The sequence below is a fragment of the Carassius carassius genome, chromosome 4 (genome assembly GCF_963082965.1).
Source record: "Carassius carassius chromosome 4, fCarCar2.1, whole genome shotgun sequence".
Taxonomy (NCBI): domain Eukaryota; kingdom Metazoa; phylum Chordata; class Actinopteri; order Cypriniformes; family Cyprinidae; genus Carassius; species Carassius carassius.
In genome coordinates this window covers 25,840,728-25,859,708 of record NC_081758.1, presented here as the reverse complement: position 1 = coordinate 25,859,708, position 18,981 = coordinate 25,840,728, and the positions used below count along the sequence as shown (strand labels likewise).

General features: G+C 37.1%; 2 protein-coding genes across 2 annotated transcripts; one reads left to right on the top strand and one right to left on the bottom strand.

The window, feature by feature from the left end:
* The first annotated feature begins 631 nt into the window (after window positions 1-631).
* Window positions 632-7,729, top strand: LOC132139614 (ribosome-releasing factor 2, mitochondrial-like). The gene is made up of 20 exons (XM_059548098.1): window positions 632-963; window positions 1,282-1,363; window positions 1,457-1,502; window positions 1,746-1,843; window positions 2,151-2,276; window positions 2,390-2,478; window positions 2,721-2,809; window positions 2,927-2,987; window positions 3,064-3,249; window positions 3,498-3,578; window positions 3,659-3,807; window positions 3,904-4,044; window positions 4,303-4,402; window positions 4,692-4,881; window positions 4,956-5,032; window positions 5,568-5,706; window positions 6,159-6,338; window positions 6,472-6,587; window positions 6,671-6,853; window positions 7,054-7,729. The coding sequence occupies exons 1-20, from the start codon at window positions 928-930 to the stop codon at window positions 7,180-7,182; spliced, it is 2,298 nt and encodes a 765-aa protein (XP_059404081.1). The 5' UTR covers window positions 632-927; the 3' UTR covers window positions 7,183-7,729.
* On the bottom strand, window positions 7,535-15,702 carry LOC132139615 (beta-hexosaminidase subunit beta-like). The gene is made up of 14 exons (XM_059548099.1): window positions 15,269-15,702; window positions 14,981-15,129; window positions 14,598-14,663; window positions 14,156-14,202; window positions 13,908-14,018; window positions 13,441-13,542; window positions 12,898-13,030; window positions 12,415-12,595; window positions 12,067-12,153; window positions 11,846-11,918; window positions 11,443-11,617; window positions 10,271-10,361; window positions 8,368-8,472; window positions 7,535-7,851 (listed from the first exon to the last, which is right to left on the bottom strand). The coding sequence occupies exons 1-14, from the start codon at window positions 15,508-15,510 to the stop codon at window positions 7,788-7,790; spliced, it is 1,626 nt and encodes a 541-aa protein (XP_059404082.1). The 5' UTR covers window positions 15,511-15,702; the 3' UTR covers window positions 7,535-7,787.
* Window positions 15,703-18,981: the final 3,279 nt, after the last annotated feature.

Sequence of the window (18,981 nt, the reverse complement as noted above, 5' to 3'; positions counted from 1 at the left end):
ATGTTTAAAAAGGTAATTGTTACCTCCTCCACACAGTTAAACAGTAGGTTTATATGTCGCCCTGTTTCTGTCGACTGTAATCTGCTGCTCTTTTAGTCTGTCTCTCTTCCCCGTTCTGCCTGAGGGACATGTATTAACATGACACTCAAAGGAAATTTACCAAACATCTCTTGTAACACTGACCTTCGTAATCTACCTTTGTTTCAAAAATAAATAACAAATAAAGCTAAAATAGACTACTAAGTTGCAAAGATGTGTGTGAGTGTCTCAAGATGGACTGTGTTTCCCCCTACTGGAGTGAAAAGATAAAGCAAAGCAGATCATTTCTCGAATAAATCCCTCTACTTTCTCAATCAATCAGTGGAGCACCATTTGTCATATGACAAGTTATTTATTTATTTATTTATTTATTTAAAATATCATACAGTGCTGCAGTGACCATCTGTTGCAGTTGTTGTTGTTATTATTATTATTATTATTATTATTATTATTATTATTTGTATTATTTGTATTATTATTATTTTTTTAATTATTATTATTATTATTATTATTATTATTATCAAATCTGTAGTAGCTTCTCAATTAATGCTTTTTCGGCGAGTTCGCCCCGGAACACCTTACCGTTCATTCATGTTTCTAGCGGACCTATTTACAGATGCACAAAAACGTCACTGGAATGATTTTGAAAAGCTTTTTACAACTACCAACTAACCGTGTTTAACATGCTGTCAGTGGAAACAGAAAACTATACGTGTTTGCTTTAGGTGTCTTTTACTTTATCTTGTCGTCATTGTGATTCGACCCCTTCGTCCAAGCGTTACGATGAAATACATGTCCAGTCTGATCTCAACGTGACATTGATCAAGCAATAGCAGTCATGTGTCGTGCTGTACAGCTGAAGCGTTAACTCTTTAATCAAACTCAAAAATGCATTTAAATATAACGTTCCCCATCCTAGGAGGGGTAAGTTTGTGGTGTGGACTGTCTATCTTAAATGCATCAGATGTTACAGGCATTTGTCATTGACTACAATTTACCGTGATAACAGTAGCTTCCACCAAATTGCCATGGTTACTTTATTAAAGCCTCGTTTAAAGCCACTACTGTTTTCTGAAACTATTTTAAAGACATCTCATACACGTGTACTAGTGTTTTACAGAATTAGCTGTGTAGGATAGAACTGTATAGATTCAGTTGTAAGTTGCTTTGGATAAAAGCATCTGCTAAATGTAATGTAAATGATAGAACAGAACTCACTCAGCATGGCATCATTCATTTCAGAGCATCAGACACCTGATGAGCAGATGTTCACAGACATGCAGATGCAGACTGATGGGAAATAGAAATTACAGCATTTATCGAGGTAAAGGACAGTAGTGGATAGTTGCAAGGTTATATAGTGTGTAGTTTTACATTAGTGTCTTACTGTTCACAACTTTTTGTTTTTTTTCTTCAGATGAGGTGAAATCACTTAAAGCAGTGATCAACCCTGACATCTCAAAGTAAGATATGACGGCCCATTTGAAACTAATATAGTTTTTGCATGCTACATGCCACAGTTTAGGTGTGTTGTTTCTAGTAAGACACTTGTAAGAAATTAATTGCAAGAAAGCCATGGGTGACTTGTAACCGTGGCTAGATCAGTTAAACAATGGTATTTTTGAGTGCATTTTTACAATTTCCTCTTGAGCATATAAGAATAATGGTCTGTTAACACTGAATGTTTATATTCTGATCTTGGCCAGAATTCGTAACATAGGCATCATGGCACATATAGATGCAGGGAAGACCACCACGACTGAGAGAATGCTGTACTACTCTGGCTACACACGGGCTCTCGGAGGTGAGGGGACATTTAGAAAATAAGTAGATCAAGAATTTACTTTTATCAGTAATTTAAATGAAGCTGAAATAATAATATATAATTATGATAATATTAATAATATAAGCATTAAATAGTATTATATTAAATGATAATGTAATATTATAAAGTAACTTCATCTAATATTAAATAAATATAAGATGAAAAACTTAAACTTAAAAAACTTTAAAAAAGAGAAATGTGTGTGTGTCTCTCTCTCTCTCTCTCTCTCTCTCTCGCTCTATTTGTTTTCTGTGGTATAAGTGTCTGTGTGATTGGTCTTGTTTAGATGTGGATGATGGTGACACTGTAACTGATTACATGGCTCAGGAGAGAGAGAGAGGAATCACCATTCAGTCAGCTGCTGTTTCCTTTGACTGGAAGGATCACAGGATTAACCTCATAGACACACCAGGTACAAATGTGTCCCAACAGTGTTGTATTCAATGCAAAAAACAGTTACAGTTACTTACTTTCAAAATTATATTTATTTATATACAAAGATAATGAATTACCTTTATTTCTCAGGACATGTTGATTTTACTCTGGAGGTTGAGAGAGCTTTACGAGTGTTGGATGGAGCGGTTGCTGTGTTTGATGCTTCTGCTGGAGTAGAGGTTTGACAAATTATTTGTGAACATGATAAATCATAAGTAAATTATGAATTATATTTATGTATACATATTATTAATTTATTTGAATGAGTACTACAATTCATTGTAAAGCCAAAATATTTTTTGTAAAGAATATATATATATATATATATATATATATATATATATATATATATATATATATATATATGTATGTGTGTGTGTTTTATAGGGTTTTTTTTGTGTGCTTTTGACGTGATTTTCAGGCTCAAACCATGACTGTGTGGCGGCAGGCACAAAAACATCAAATCCCATGTGTGTGTTTCTTAAACAAGATGGACAAGCCTGCAGCCAGGTTATACACACACAAACATTTGAAGCTCATTTCTCAGAATCTCTAGAGAATCCATTAACACAAAATGTGCATGTGTTATTGATCTGAATGAAGGTTTCATCTCACTCTCATTTCTAGCCTGAGTTACTCTATAGACAGCATAAAGACTAAACTAAAGACCAACCCTGTTCTCCTTCAGGTAACCTTTTAAACGTAGTAACCAACTACTGTTACCAATAAAAAGATTCATTCTGAATACTTGGTATCATTTTTAGATCCCAATTGGCTCAGGGAAGAGCTTTACCGGACTGGTGGACTTGATCACTAGACAGAAAATGACGTGGCAGGGGAGTTCAATTACATATGATGGTTGTACTTTTGAGACCAGCGCCCTTCATCCCGCAGATGACCCAGATGTGCTCCAGGCTGTCAGTGAGGCCAGGGCCACTATGATAGAACAGGTGATGTTTTCTTTTTTTAACCATCGAATAAATACTAATGCATTGATCGTTATTTGCCACATCTCAAGTGCAGTAGGCTCTTCATTCATCATTGCTCTCTTATGTATGATTTACTTTCTCTGTGAAACACAAAAGATATTCTGTAAAATGTGTCCAAACTACAATGGACCCCACTGGCTTTAATTGTATGGAAAACATATATATATATTTATCTTTTTTTTCTGATCTTTTTTGTATGAATTGGACAGGTAGCAGATCTAGATGATGATTTTGCGGAGCTGCTGCTGGGACAGTACAGTGAAAACTTTGATGCAGTACCTGCAGGGAAAGTAAGTGCTCCAGGTTTCTTTCTCTGTTGGTTCAGATACTTTTGGCTATTGAATAAACAGAATTGAAATTGAATATCCAGTTGCAGGAGGCAGTGAGAAGAGTGACATTAGCTCGTAAGGGGGTGCCTGTGTTGTGTGGAAGCTCTCTGAAAAATAAAGGGGTTCAACCTCTGCTGGACGCCATTACTGCTTACCTTCCTGCCCCCAATGAGAGGAACCAGGACCTGGTGTGAGTGCACCATGCCTCAGCCCCTCATCAACTCATTTTGCTAAAGGAGAATCAATCAGGTTATGATTAAATGTATATGTGTTCCTGTCTGTCCAGCCGCTGGTATAAGGATGATCTGTGTGCGTTGGCATTCAAAGTGGTCCATGACAAACAGAGGGGTCCACTCGTGTTTGTTAGGATCTATTCAGGAAGCATGAAGGCTCAGTCGGCTGTGTACAACATAAACCGGAACGGAACGTAGGTTCAGTGAAAATCTGCACTTTTTGATATATAACTTATATGCAGTTATCAGTGACGAAGACCCAATGTCATTGCCAATTACAAAATGTCCTTTAAAAAAAAGAAAAAAAGAAAGACAATTACTGTGGTGTTTTGACAACAAATTCTTGAATTTCCATTATGACCCAAGATTTATTTTAAGATGATGTCATTTCAAATTAAGTTTATTTTAAGCGTTACGTTCAAGAACAATCTTTTGTGTTTTTGTCACTCCAGAGAAAGAATGAGTCGACTTCTCTTGCCTTTTGCCGATCAGCACATAGAAATCTCTTCTTTGTCTGCAGGAAACATTGCGCTCACAGTAGGACTCAAACAGGTAAACCCAACTTTCATGAGAGAAAGAAAACTTACGTTGTTCACTATGGTTGTTTGAATCAGTTACGAGTGGATAAGATTAATGTAACACCTTTGTAATTGATTTGTATTTGAATGCATGTATGATAAAAAAAAATAGAGGACTCCATTTGTGGTGCCACTTTTATGTAGAATAAAGATGCTTTTTTTCTTGGCAGCTCATAGGACTCATGCATTATACACCCTGAGAAATATGCATTATACACCCTGAGAAAAAAGTATGTTCTATCATTTTGTGTGTTTCGAGTCAGACTGTGACAGGCGACACCATTGTCTCCTCCAAAGCCTCCGCGGCAGCTGCAGTGCGGCGGGCTCAGAGCGAAGCTGAGAACAAGAGTAGCTCGCACATGGAGAGTAGCAGTCTGGCTCTTGCAGGGGTAGAGGTCCCTGAGCCTGTGTTTTTCTGCTCTATTGAACCTCCTACTCTGGCCAAACTAGCAGGTAAGAACATTGTAAATAGGTCTTCAGCAATTCATTTTCCAAAGTGATTGAAATATCTGTGATTTGTCAAACAGATCTGGAGCATGCGCTCAACTGCTTGCAGAGAGAAGACCCCAGTCTGAAAGTCAGAACTGACCCTGATTCTGGACAGGTAAATGAGTCATTTACACAGTGTTTCATCATAAGGAGTGTTTTGTCTATTACACGGTGCAGTTCACATTCAGTTTAATAGTGCTTCCATTACTTGTTTATGCTTAAGCTTAGTGCTTTGAAAAAGTGTCTTAAACAAAATATTACATTGTGACACACAACCCATCCTGCATTTGTTCTACAGACATCAAATACCTTGAATCTTGTGTTGAGGAGATTAAGCACCCAAGCCAGAATATGTACAGTATTCACCATTTGAAGTGGATCAAAACCTTTCATCAAAGTTGTCCTAAAACCTAAAATCAAAATCCGCTCGTCTTAGAACAACTTTGATTAACTTTTTTGATCCACTTCAAATGTTGACTACTGTATAGTAACCAAATTATCATCGATTTGGGAGCGTTTTTTGGGAGTAAGCAATTGGCCAAAACACCCTAGTAACCTAGCAGTGCCATAGCAGCAACTAGATATAAAAAGATTGTTAATTGTTTATCATTCTCCTGCTACAATGTATTCGTTCACTTGTATGTGCACAGACGATACTGTGTGGCATGGGAGAGCTACACATTGAGATCATCCATGACCGTATAAAGAGAGAGTACAACATCGAAACTCACCTAGGACTCTTGCAGGTGGCCTACAGAGAAACCATCCTCCAATCAGCGACTGCCACAGGTGAGACGACTGCAAACTCTACCCTCATGTTTTATGAACATCTTTAATGTTAAAATCATATTACGAAAAAACATATTATTTATTTTATTTAATGACCGGACATCTGTTTTGATTGTCTGCTTTACTGTTTTACGGTCCAGTGTGACTTATGGTTACTATATACTTTGTCCATGGTAATAAATAGGCATAAAACAATAAAATGAAAACGAAAACAACTTGATGAAATATGATCAGTCACATGCCCTGTTTTAGTGAACTTTCAAAAGGTTGGGGTTAGTAGGATTATATGTTTTCATTTTTGTATAAAATAAAGTAATACAAAAACAACATTCCTATAGTTCTACAAAGAACAATATGTAATGCTAAAATGGATTATAATATCAAATAATAAAATATTTATTTTGAGTAGTCAAGTATTAGGAAATTGCAGTATGAATGTATGATCATTTCAGACACATTAGATCGTACTCTGGGAGACAAGAGGCATGTTGTTACTGTGGAGCTTGCTGTCCATGCTCTGATGGAGTCTAGCACTTCCTGTGACGTGACTTTTGAGGAGGAAGGAAATACTCCGCTCCCTGCTGTTGTCAGAGAAGCTGTGGAAAACGGAGTTCAGAGCGCCTACCTCCAAGGTAACAGAAATGGATGCTTTACAGCTTTTATGCCTAAATCCATTTCATCCTGCTACAGTATTACAGTATTTGAGTCTGCGAATCTGATGTCCTTGTCAGCCATATGCCGTTGGTAATCCAACTTCCTTTCCAGGCCCTGTTCTGGGTTTTCCTGTACAGGGAGTTAAGACTGTTATCCAGCGTGTGAGTTTGGAGCCAGGCACTTCTGCAGCCATGGTTTCAGCCTGCGTGTCCCGCTGCATGCTCAAGGTACTCCAACACTATCCTGCGTCTCTTCTCACAGTCACTTTCTCGTATATTACCCCATCTGAGTCCATGTCTTTCTGTGTCAGGCTCTGAAGCTGGCTGGGGGGCAGGTTTTGGAGCCGGTAATGGCTCTAGAAGTGACTGTAGGGGAAGAGTATCTGAGTCCTGTGCTAGCAGATGTAGCCCAGCGACGAGGTACTGTATGCGACATCCAAAGTCGACAGGAAAACAAGGTTTTGCTGGGTACAGTACCTTTGGCTGAGATGATGGTGAGTCTTTCAATAAAAATATTACAATGACACACAAGGTGTCAGGTACTAGCACCATTCTACTGTGACAAGTTACATTGATAATTATATGATCTCCATGTATAATACGGTCAAAATTTAAGTCTCTCACCACTTGATTACTATACAACAAGGGAACCATGTACACAATACCAATTTTATGTTGTTTTTTTTGCCTCAAGGGCTACTCAACCGTTCTGCGCACTTTGACTTCTGGGAATGCCACCTTTTCTCTGGAGTTATCCAGCTATGAGCCCATGAACACTCAGGACCAGAATATACTGCTCAACAAGATGGCTGGACTGGCTTGAAGCAGTAACTGTCACCAACTGAACTGAGCATTTACACGGACACAAATGTCGATTGCTCTGTGATTTGGCTGCTTACATATGGATTTAGAAGATAAATCTTGGACACTAGCCTACATATGGACATACCCTGCCCAGGCCACATCCAGAGACCTAATGGGATTTTTTTTTTTCTCTGATGGAGGGAACGGTGTAAGGTAGAACTTGCTTACTGGCTTGTGTGTACATGTACATAACATATACCAATAATTTGATAACGCAATCATAAATATTTTATTTAAATATTTATAAAACCCTTAGAACATGCCTAGCCTTGGGAAATTATTAAAAAGTAGACCTCATTTCAAAAACTTCAAAATTCCTTAAAATTTATTCACAAGAACATTCATTACAATTTAATCAAATTTAAGCCTACAGAGGAAAACCAGATGTACATTTAATAATAATAATAAAAAAAAACAGTAATCAAAAAAAAGTTCTGCCAGTATCTGGCTCAGTGCATACAACAGCAAATCATAGTTACTGGAATCAATAACATGGTTTTATCTTTTTTTTTTAAATGTCCTTTTATTCCCTTTAATTATCTACTGTCAGCTGAATGTTGAAGTTCATAGGCCCCTGTACTCTTGACGGCAGTGGCCAACAAATAGAGGTTCTGCAGGTATGCCTCTCCTGATGGCGAAAAAAATATCATTTACACCTATGAAACATATCAAAAATATGCCTGTGCATATTTTATCTGCAAAAGCAAATTCAATTATTTGTACTAAGACTGTATTAAATACTTTTTTCATTTTCAAAATCCCCCCCAACCAACCCAGAACAAAAAAAAAATTAAAAATAATATTGTAATAAATCTATAATTAAACAGAAGTAAAGGACATTAAAGTTTAGTGAGGTCACTCCACTGCTGAGCATCATGATTCTTACATAAATTAATAACTGAAAACGTATGTTGTAAAATTGATTAATCAAGTAAGGTGAAATTGCATTAATGCACTGGTTCTCAGTTAGAGTTCTGGGGACCCACTGCTCTGCACAGTTTGCATGTATCCCTTATTTAACAAACCTGATTCAGATCATCAGCTCATGAACTGAACTGAATAAGAGAGACATGCAAAATGTGCAGAGAAGGGGGTCACAGAACCACTGCATTAATGAATTTGCCATTGTCACAGTTTAACTCACTTGACCATGCGGCAGCGATGCTGGACCAGACGATTATAGGCGTTACCCACATCTGTCACACTTTTATCGCTCCATAACCTCTCAGCGACAGCACTGGCTCTTGGCCTGCAATGGCACAAAAAACAAAAACGGTTAATTTACATATTTCTAAGTAAATACTAGGGTTTGGTTTCGGTTTTGGCACAAGCTCCTAACTTTAGCTTTTACTTCTATTACAAAATACAACCCGAATTCCGGAAAAGTTGGGACGTTTTTTAAATTTTAATAAAATGAAAACTAAAGGAATTTCAAATCACATGAGCCAATATTTTATTCACAATAGAACATAGATAACGTAGCAAATGTTTAAACTGAGAAAGTTAACACTTTTATCCACTTAATTAGCTCATTTAAAATTTAATGCCTGCTACAGGTCTCAAAAAAGTTGGCACGGGGGCAACAAATGGCTAAAAAAGCAAGCAGTTTTGAAAAGATTCAGCTGGGAGAACATCTAGTGATTAATTAAGTTAATTGATATCAGGTCTGTAACATGATTAGCTATAAAAGCTTTGTCTTAGAGAAGCAGAGTCTCTCAGAAGTAAAGATGGGCAGAGGCTCTCCAATCTGTGAAAGACTGCGTAAAAAATTGTGGAAAACTTTAAAAACAATGTTCCTCAACGTCAAATTGCAAAAGCTTTGCAAATCTCATCATCTACAGTGCATAACATCATCAAAAGATTCAGAGAAACTGGAGAAATCTCTGTGCGTAAGGGAAAAGGCCGGAGACCTTTATTGGATGCCCGTGGTCTTCGGGCTCTCAGACGACACTGCATCACTCATCGGCATGATTGTGTCAATGACATTACTAAATGGGCCCAGGAATACTTTCAGAAACCACTGTCGGTAAACAAAATCCGCCGTGCCATCAGCAGATGCCAACTAAAGCTCTATCATGCAAAAAGGAAGCCATATGTGAACATGGTCCAGAAGCGCCGTCGTGTCCTGTGGGCCAAGGCTCATTTAAAATGGACTATTTCAAAGTGGAATAGTGTTTTATGGTCAGACGAGTCCAAATTTGACATTCTTGTTGGAAATCACGGACGCCGTGTCCTCCGGGCTAAAGAGGAGGGAGACCTTCCAGCATGTTATCAGCGTTCAGTTCAAAAGCCAGCATCACTGATGGTATGGGGATGCATAAGTGCATACGGTATGGGCAGCTTGCATGTTTTGGAAGGCTCTGTGAATGCTGAAAGGTATATAAAGGTTTTAGAGCAACATATGCTTCCCTCCAAACAACGTCTATTTCAGCAGGACAATGCAAAACCACATACTGCAGCTATAACAACAGCATGGCTTCGTCGTAGAAGAGTCCGGGTGCTAACCTGGCCTGCCTGCAGTCCAGATCTTTCATCTATAAAGAACATTTGGCGCATCATTAAACGAAAAATACGTCAAAGACGACCACAAACTCTTCAGCAGCTGGAAATCTATATAAGGCAAGAATGGGACCAAATTCCAACAGCAAAACTCCAGCAACTCATAGCCTCAATGCCCAGACGTCTTCAAAAAGTTTTGAAAAGAAAAGGAGATGCTACACCATGGTAAACATGCCCCGTCCCAACTATTTTGAGACCTGTAGCAGAAATCAAAATTGAAATGAGCTCATTTTGTGCATAAAATTGTAAACTTTTTCAGTTTAAACATTTGCTATGTTATCTATGTTTTATTGTGAATAAAATATTGGCTCATGTGATTTGAAAGTCTTTTAGTTTTCATTTTATTAAAATTTAAAAAACGTCCCAACTTTTCCGGAATTCGGGTTGTAGTAGATGCAGTTAATTAACCACTTGTTAGTAGCAATATTACACAACATGTATAATGGTTTGTCTTGTTGGTGTTGGTACAGTTGAGTGAAATATCATACCAGAGTCGAGGAGTGAGGTTGGTAGCATCCACATACTCTCCCCAAAGACAAGCCTCTCCACCAATCACCAGCTTCTTCTGTGCGTCTGTGCCTGTGGGAAAAATATCAGTCACAAGGTATAAACAACAGCAAAAAAAAAAAACCATTTAAAACAACATTGTACAAAAAGCGGTCCCTGAAAGCAAAGAGTTGATCCTGTTTGAGTCTGATCTGTGTGTCAAACACTCCTATATCTAAATACCTGCAGACAAAGCAAACCATTTAAACTGTTCGAGACTGAATAGACACCTAACTGTCAGTGTGTGCAAAGTTCCATAGTCACATGACAAGCATGTTTGTTTGCATATCCAAATAGGTCCCTGACAATGTCATTGCCATGACAGCTTTGGACCCAAAAAAAAACCTGATGCTAAATTGAAGACGTCAGGATATATGTCATAACTTACATGACTTTTTTCAGGGAAAACAAACTGGTTGAAATGTAACGAAGTATAGTGATTGAAAAGGTTATTAATAACCATACATGACCCTGGACCACAAAACCAGTCTTAAGTTAATTTTTTTCTAAATTGAAGTTTACACATCATCTGAAAGCTGAATAAATAAGCTTTCCATTGATGTATGGTTTGTTAGGATTGGACAATATTTAGTCGATATACAATTATTTAAAAAATCTTGAATCTGAGGGTGCAAAAAAAAAAAAGATCTAAATATTGAGAAAATCGCCTTTAAAGTGGTCCAAATTAAGTTCTTAGCAATGCATATTACTACACAAAAATTAAGCTTTAATATATTTACAATAGGACATTTACAAAATATCTTCATGGAACATGATCTTTACTTAATCTCCAATGGTTTTGGGCATAAAGAAAAAAAAAATCTATAATTTTGACCTGTAAAATGCATTTTTGCCTATTGCTACAAATATATTCCAGCGGCTTAAGAATGGTTTTGTGGTCCAGGGTCACATATTTGATTGAAACTCTAAAACTGATTTTAACCCCAAGTTGCCAACCAGAAAATATCAAAACCAATCAAACATAATTCAAATGGTCAATACATGTGTGAACAATGAATAACTAGAGTTTCTAAATGACTGTGTTTTAAACCACTAGATTAGTGAACTAGTGCTTAAATAAAATAAAAATGAGAGTTTGACTGGAGAAACTGACCAGGGAAATTGAGTGGCTCAACTTTGTAGTAGTGTTGCCAGTCCTGTCCATAGCTAATGTAGTCCAGGTACCAAGGGGCAGATAGAATGGTTGTAAATCCTGCCCGAGTCACATTCTGTAGCTCCTCCTCCATCTTGTTCCCCATCCACACCTCCACTACAGTGTCATGCTTCAGCTGGAACATGCATAAAGCACATTATGTGCCCTAATCTATGTGTTTTTTTTTTGGGCGGGGGGGGGGGGGGGGGGGGGGGCTTTGATTTGAAGTCACAAAGCATTTTGGACCTGAAAAATTGTCTTAATTGTGTATAAAATGTGGTAACTTTGAAATCAACATTATGCCTGTAATATAACATTTATGGACACAAGCCCATCAGCACAGATAAGAAGAGCTGATACTTACCTTCACTCCATTATCAAACACTTCCTGCCACACCATGTAGCCTTTATTGGTAGCAGCCACAATATCAAGTAATCTGTTTTCCAAACATGAATAATACAAAATGACAGATTTATATTTTCACTTAGTTATATTCTTCTGGGGGAAAAAAATATCATAATCATCTGTAACTTATACTATAAGAGAACAATAAGTTTATTTCTTGACTATATTGACGCTCTTACCTTTGAATGTAGAAAGACTCCAGTTTACTGTAGTCTGTGCCAAAGCCCTGCTGCGCCATAAACTTCTGAATATCAGGATTGGACTCCCTACAGGAACAATAAGTGGAATGAAAGCATGGCCTTAACTAAAGCAAATAAAGAAAGAGAAACAAAACATGCCCTTGCACAGTAGGCTGTCATTTTCGGTTAGAAGCTAACTTTTTTTTTTTCCATTCTGTATAGACACTCAATGTCCAGTTTCAGGATTTTTTTTTTTATCAAATAATTTTGTGATAAAAGAATGTGATCTATAACATAAGATTATTGGCATTATTATATTAAGGGAAACAAAGCTCCTTTTTTTCTTACCAGCAACTGAAGTCAACCTCGTCTCCCCCCAGGTGTATGTAGGCATCAGGGAAGACTGTGCTGATCTCTTTAAAAAACTGTGTCATGAAGTCATAAGAGGAGTTTAGGATGGGGTTCACCGGCCCAAATGTTCCTGAAGGACTAGAGCCATGATAACAAGGTGTTAGTAGATCCTTTATGCCTAAAGGAAAGAGCGACAGAGAGAGAAAAGATTTGTCACAATCAGTACCTGCAGTTTAAATGTGAAATGCCGAAACCAACAAGACATCAGTTAAGGCTAGAGTACACTACACAACTTCTTTATATTTGTCTCCTAGCAATAAGGCATGTTTATTATGTGTTTGTTTTGACTAAATGTCATCAGTAGTGCTAGACGCCTAGTATTTTAATACGATTTTCAAAGTTGTGCAGTGTATTCCAGCCTTTAATATGACTAAACAAAACAATACATAAAGCGGTCATGAATCAAGTCCACCAACTGACCGTTGCCCCATGACTCTGTGTGTCCTGGGGTGTCAAACTCAGGGATGACACGGATCCCCCTCATTCGGGCAAACTCGATGACCATCTTCACATCAGATGGAGTGTACACATGCGTGAATGGGTGATAGGCTCCCTGTCAATCACAAAACAAACAGGAAAAACATGATCAATACTCAATGATAAACACTTTCCAAGTTAGATTTTAGAAGTTCTATGACCTAATTGTTTGGTTTAGAGGTGAAATCTCGACACTAAAGGAAATTACACAATGTCCTACAGCGTTATCATTTTGTGGTAAAACTTTATGCCTTACCTTATGCTTCCAATGCAGCAAATAACAAAAAGAAGTATATGAGAAAAAGGAACTATTTTTAAAAGCAAGCTTTGTTGCATTTGTTGCAGTGTAATTATAGCTTGATATGCCTACTTGAGTTCTTCTGTTTACATGATGTTGGCCATCACCCTTAGTGATCATGTAATTCTACCATTTCATGTTCTGAATAGCTTTAATCTAAAACAAAGTCAAGTGCTTCACATACTCACCTTCTGACTTAACTCGGGGAAGGTACGGCTCATGTAAGGAAACGACTGATCGTCCACAATGTGCCAGTGAAATACATTAAACTTGTTCATCGCCATAGCTTCCTGTCAAAATTAGACATTTTATTACTGAATGCTGTGGGATGAAAATCAATTTCAAAACCAAAAAAACCCTTGGAAGGTCTTTGCACATATGTCCACTATTATGATCATGTGACTCGAGTTAAATTCTAGGTCGAAGCTTTATATCACCACTGTTCACTGACTGCAGTTTTTTCCAGACAAACCTTGTGATGAGCGTCATTTTGTCGCGTGTCATCAATGAACATAACAAACTTGACTTTCCAGTCTCAAGTAAAATAAGTTCCTTGAGCCATTTAGCAGACACAAGTCTTCTAACAAGGAAACTGAGCATTAATGCATGCGTTTAAGTAAAGCCTGTCATTATAAAATTAATTATTTCAGCTCACCAAATTGGCCAAAATGACTTTGAGTGGCAGGAAGTGGCGAGACGAGTCCAGGAGGATCCCCCGATGGGCAAACCGTGGGAAATCTGAGATTTCGGTCTTATTGATGTTGTTCTGATGAAAATAAAAAATATAGGTACATTTTGATTTTAGAAGAGCTTATTGTACATAGAGTACATTGATGGAAAGTGTTAATATTTAAAGCCTCAATCAAGTACAACAATCAAAATAAGAGTCTGCTTCAAACTTACGACTCCATAGTCATCCTCATAGACCAGCTGGCTGAATGTTTCCAGTCCTTACAACAATACGAGGAAGTTACACTCTGATGAAATCATGAGTTACAACAGCATGCTACAGTATATCGATATGATAAATACTGCAGTCTCTTCTCTTAAAACATGATAACACAAAATCAAGCTTTGAAACAACACTCTACATTTTTAGGAAAGGACAATGCCACTGTTAAAAATGGAAATGAGTTTCTAATACAGTAAAAACAGTAACATTGTGAAATACTGTTCCAATTTAAAATAGCAGTTTATATATATATATATATATATATATATATATATATATATATATATATTACAGTAGACGTTCGAATGGTAGTGTATATGTTCAAAAGGGAAATATAAATGTGAGCTTGTTTACTGCCTTCATTGTACAACTCCATTGAGAAGTTTGGCTTACCTCGCAAAGCTCCCCATACATTAGCAGCTTTCAGCACAGCAGAGGGTTCATCAATCGACAGGGCATCTACACAAAAAGAGCAAAACTTTACACAATTCACACACAACCAAAGAATTCACAGGCTCAGGCCCAAAGTTTGAGTTTTACTTCAATACATCCGATTGAAGAAGACAGAATTAAGTGACTAACTTTCATAATACAGTTTCTATTAAGTAGAAAAGCTGTTAGCAAATATGCATGAGTCAAATGTTACTACATCTAAAAAGAGCTCCGGAATCACGATAATACGTTAACCCGATTAGATGTCAATTATTGGATTAGCCGATCGTTCATTGGATTAGAGATCATTGAGGTTACACAAAGGCGGAAGGGAAAATACTCACATGACTCGTCGGTTTGCAGACTCGGGAAACCGTCACACTCCGGATCAGCTGACGTGACCCAAACCTGAAGCTCCACGAGATCGGAATCATACACTTTCTTTCGGCTCTTCTCGGGCTTCTTCAGGTCGCCAAACGTGTATTCAAAATATCTGCAAAGCAAAGGTCAACTGAAGCCAAATGGATCCTGTTTACTATATGACAAGGAGCACACTCGTTAAAGCTAAACGTTAGTCTCTTTTATAACACAATACCTGCACAAATATGAATCAGGGACTGTTCAGTTCGTACCTGCGAAACGCATTCTCGAGTAGACTGCAGCTCGGTCCGGCGGAGGACTGTTTCGAGTGGACGATTTGAAATCTGGCAGGGCTGAGTTTAAAAGCGACGGCGGAGGACTGAAACTTCTGCGGTAGCGGCCAGAGAGCTATTTCATCCACCTCTTTCTGTTTTCCAACAAAGTCGCCGAAGAGCCACCCGTTGCAGACGGCTACAGCCAAAAACAGCGGCGCAAATTTGAGCAGAGCATACATGGCTGTGTTGAGCGCCGTGCGGTCAGCGGACTTCTGCTTCTCGTCCGAGCGGAGGCGTGTGGATATTGTGCTTTGAATTCGGGGCGGTGTTTACCTCAACTCGAGTCATGGGACCTACCGAGCCGCCACACCTCCTCGAAGTCTTAAGTGAATTGCACAGATTATGATTACCAAACCTCATCCCTTTATCTGATGATTTGTCTCGAGGACAATGAAGGTCAATGCCCAGATAACTTGCAAAACAATCGGCTAGGCAAACGATATGAGCTGAACAATTGTTCAAAGTTTCAACACAGTCTTACGATCAAAACAGGAGCAGACTCCATATATTCCAAACAGATCACGAAATAAAAACATTATAATAGCAAGACTAATAGCTAATTTCCCGAATACTGGGGGAGAGTGGGGTGAGCTGACCCAGATTTGACTTAGGCAGTGTTTAATGCAAGCACAGTCATGGGTCCAATTTAAATGTGTACATTTGTTTCAGGATTTGGTGCATCCTTGTGAATAATCACTTTGGGTCTAAAATAAATTGCTTTCAAAATATGGCTTTACAAAAAAAAAAAACTTGCTCAACGTGCCCCAAAGTAAAACCGAACATTTTCTCTATATCAAAAGAAGATAAATTTAATAAAAATACAAGAATACAATAAGAATACAATTTCATAACTTCAGTGGCCAATTTTCAGAAACAAGACCCATTTAAAATTGACAGAACAAAATCAAGTTCAGAACAGAACAAATTCATGTTTGGTGTAAAATTAAATATAATATAGAATTACAGTAAAATACTTTATAATCTGAAAAAGGGGTGAGCAGGAGGCTCAAATAAATTTTTTATTATCCTACCATCCTAACAAATCCCATCCTTATGTTTAGAGAATCGGACTTGTAAGCTGAAGGTTGCAGGTTCGAGTCCCTGGTCCAGCATTGTCGGTGGGGGGAGTGAATAACCAGTGCTCTCACCAAGGCACCGAACCCCCAACTGCTTCCAGGGTGCGGCAGCAATATGTCCACTGCTTCAGGTGTGTGTTCAAGATGTGTGTGTGTGTGTGTGTGTTCACTACTCACTGCTGTGTGTGTGCACTCGGATGGTTTAAATGCAGAGCACAAATTCCGAGTATTGGTCATACTTGGCCACACATCACTTCACCTCACAAACTATCATAATCTAATCTAATCATGCTAAAATTATAACCTCATATTATAACCTACTAAAGCACAAATGTGATTTTTTTTTTACAGATTTGTTTGCAATTGTTCAGACACAAGAAGCACCTTGAACATACAAAAATCACTTTGAACAGCCAAAAAAAAAAAATAATAATAATAATTATGATTAATTTTAGACCTAAATGTATTGAATTTTGAACATAAATGTACCAAGTATTCCACGGCCCCTGTCGATCACAAGGTGATTAAAACACATTTTCAAATATGTGTGATCACCAATTTTGTTTTAGGCTTTATAAAGCATTATTTGTTGTTGTTGTAGATATAATTGATATACTATTTTTTAATGTGAAATTATAATTCAAAGAAAATGAATAGTTTTTAACATCTAGTTTTTTCCTCAGTACAATTAGTGGCTACTATTTAAAGCCCTTCCGTGGTACATTAAATTGAAAACACCCATAAAATTAGAAACGCCTCAAACCTTATACTTAAGTTCAGCTGTTCTTTACTTTTTTAGACTTCAAAAAGAGAAATTAAAATGTCTTGCTTGGTCTTGGGGTATATATTACAGTGACACCAGGGGCCAGTTGCATAAACTTGTCCTCTATGTTAAGACAGTGACTTAAGAACTAGTCTGACCAAAATGCACTTAGCCAAAGAGTATGTCTTATTTTGGAGAAGGGTATTCCTGCACAACCGGAGGCTGCAGTTTCAGGACCGCAGCTTTAGGACCCTAGTTTTTTTTTGTGACAGCGCCACCTACCATTACTGGATCAACACTAATTAAAGATGGTCGACGTGGACAGTAATCAGATGGTGAGTACCGATATTTAATTAAGTTTTATTTTATAATGTTAAAACGGTGCGAAGTTTACATAGTGAGAACTGCTAACTATGAATTAATTATTAATTCCCACCAAATTAAGAATTTGTGAGCTAGTTTTATTAATTACTATGACGTTAATTCATGGCCATGATTTCATAAATTCTTGTTGAGTTTTAATGACGAAGTATTATAAGTGAATCTAGCCTGCACATTAATTAAACTTATCAGATGACAAGAACATGTTTGATGTAAGGTTTGTAAAATTTACCTGCAGCTTAATGTATTAGTGTGAATACTGGCTTAATAGTCGTTGTTTTACCATATTTATGTATAAAATAGCTTTCATAATTAAACTGCACTGACTGCCTAGTTGCAGTATGTGTTAGCCTGTTGTTTTGGCATTGTTTTGCAATGATGAATGAGGCATTTGGCAATTTTAATAGCTTGTTACAATTTGGCCTAATCTGCAGGTCTACTCCACATACAGTCCATTGATATCATGTGTTAGTTTCTGTCATGTTCTGCATGGCCAATATGAAGTGATTTTATGGATTTGGTTAGGCTCATTGTAGGACAGATGATTAAAAAAGGCACTAGGGATATTTTCATGATCTCAAAATATTCTAACAAGTAGGCTCTCTCTTTTTCAAGATACATATAACAATCCAAAAAGGGAGATCCCTGCCCGAATTGAAGTGATGCACCACATGCTGCAACGACTTTCATATATATATATATATATATATATATATATATATATACCAGTTGAATATGTTAAACAAATGTTTTTTAGTTGAAGCCTACAGCCATTCTATCCATGCAGCAACTGATGGAAAAGGGGTGCACTTTGGTGCTGTTGGGATGTTGTCGCAAAAATGACATATATATACATATATATATATATATATATATATATATATATATATATATATATATATATATATATATATATATATATATATATATATATATATATATAAATATTTGAAGAGTTCAGATGCAAACGCCTCTAAGTGCCATCTGAAATTTTCATCTAAAATTTTGATTTTTATCAAGCTCCTATGCTTAGGTTGAGTCATTTTACTTTAATGACAATGTGCAGGTCCTTTTCCAGGCTATTAAAGTGAAATAACTGAACATAAATATAGGAGCCTGATAAAAATCCTAATTTTAGATGAAAATTTCAGATGGCACTTGGAGGCTTTTGCATCTGAACTCTTCTATATATATATATATATATATATAGATAGATAGATAGATAGATAGATAGATAAACATTCTTGAATCATTCTTGTGTCTTGTCTTGCCTCTCAACAACTTTTAAAATATTGGCTGTAATTTAGTGACTCCATACGTTGATTCCAACTTTAACTTACCTGATAATGAGCTAATTCACCTTAAGGAGGTTAATCAATATACTGTATAAATCAAGAGACTAAGACTTTTAAGGTTCTTCATTTTTTACA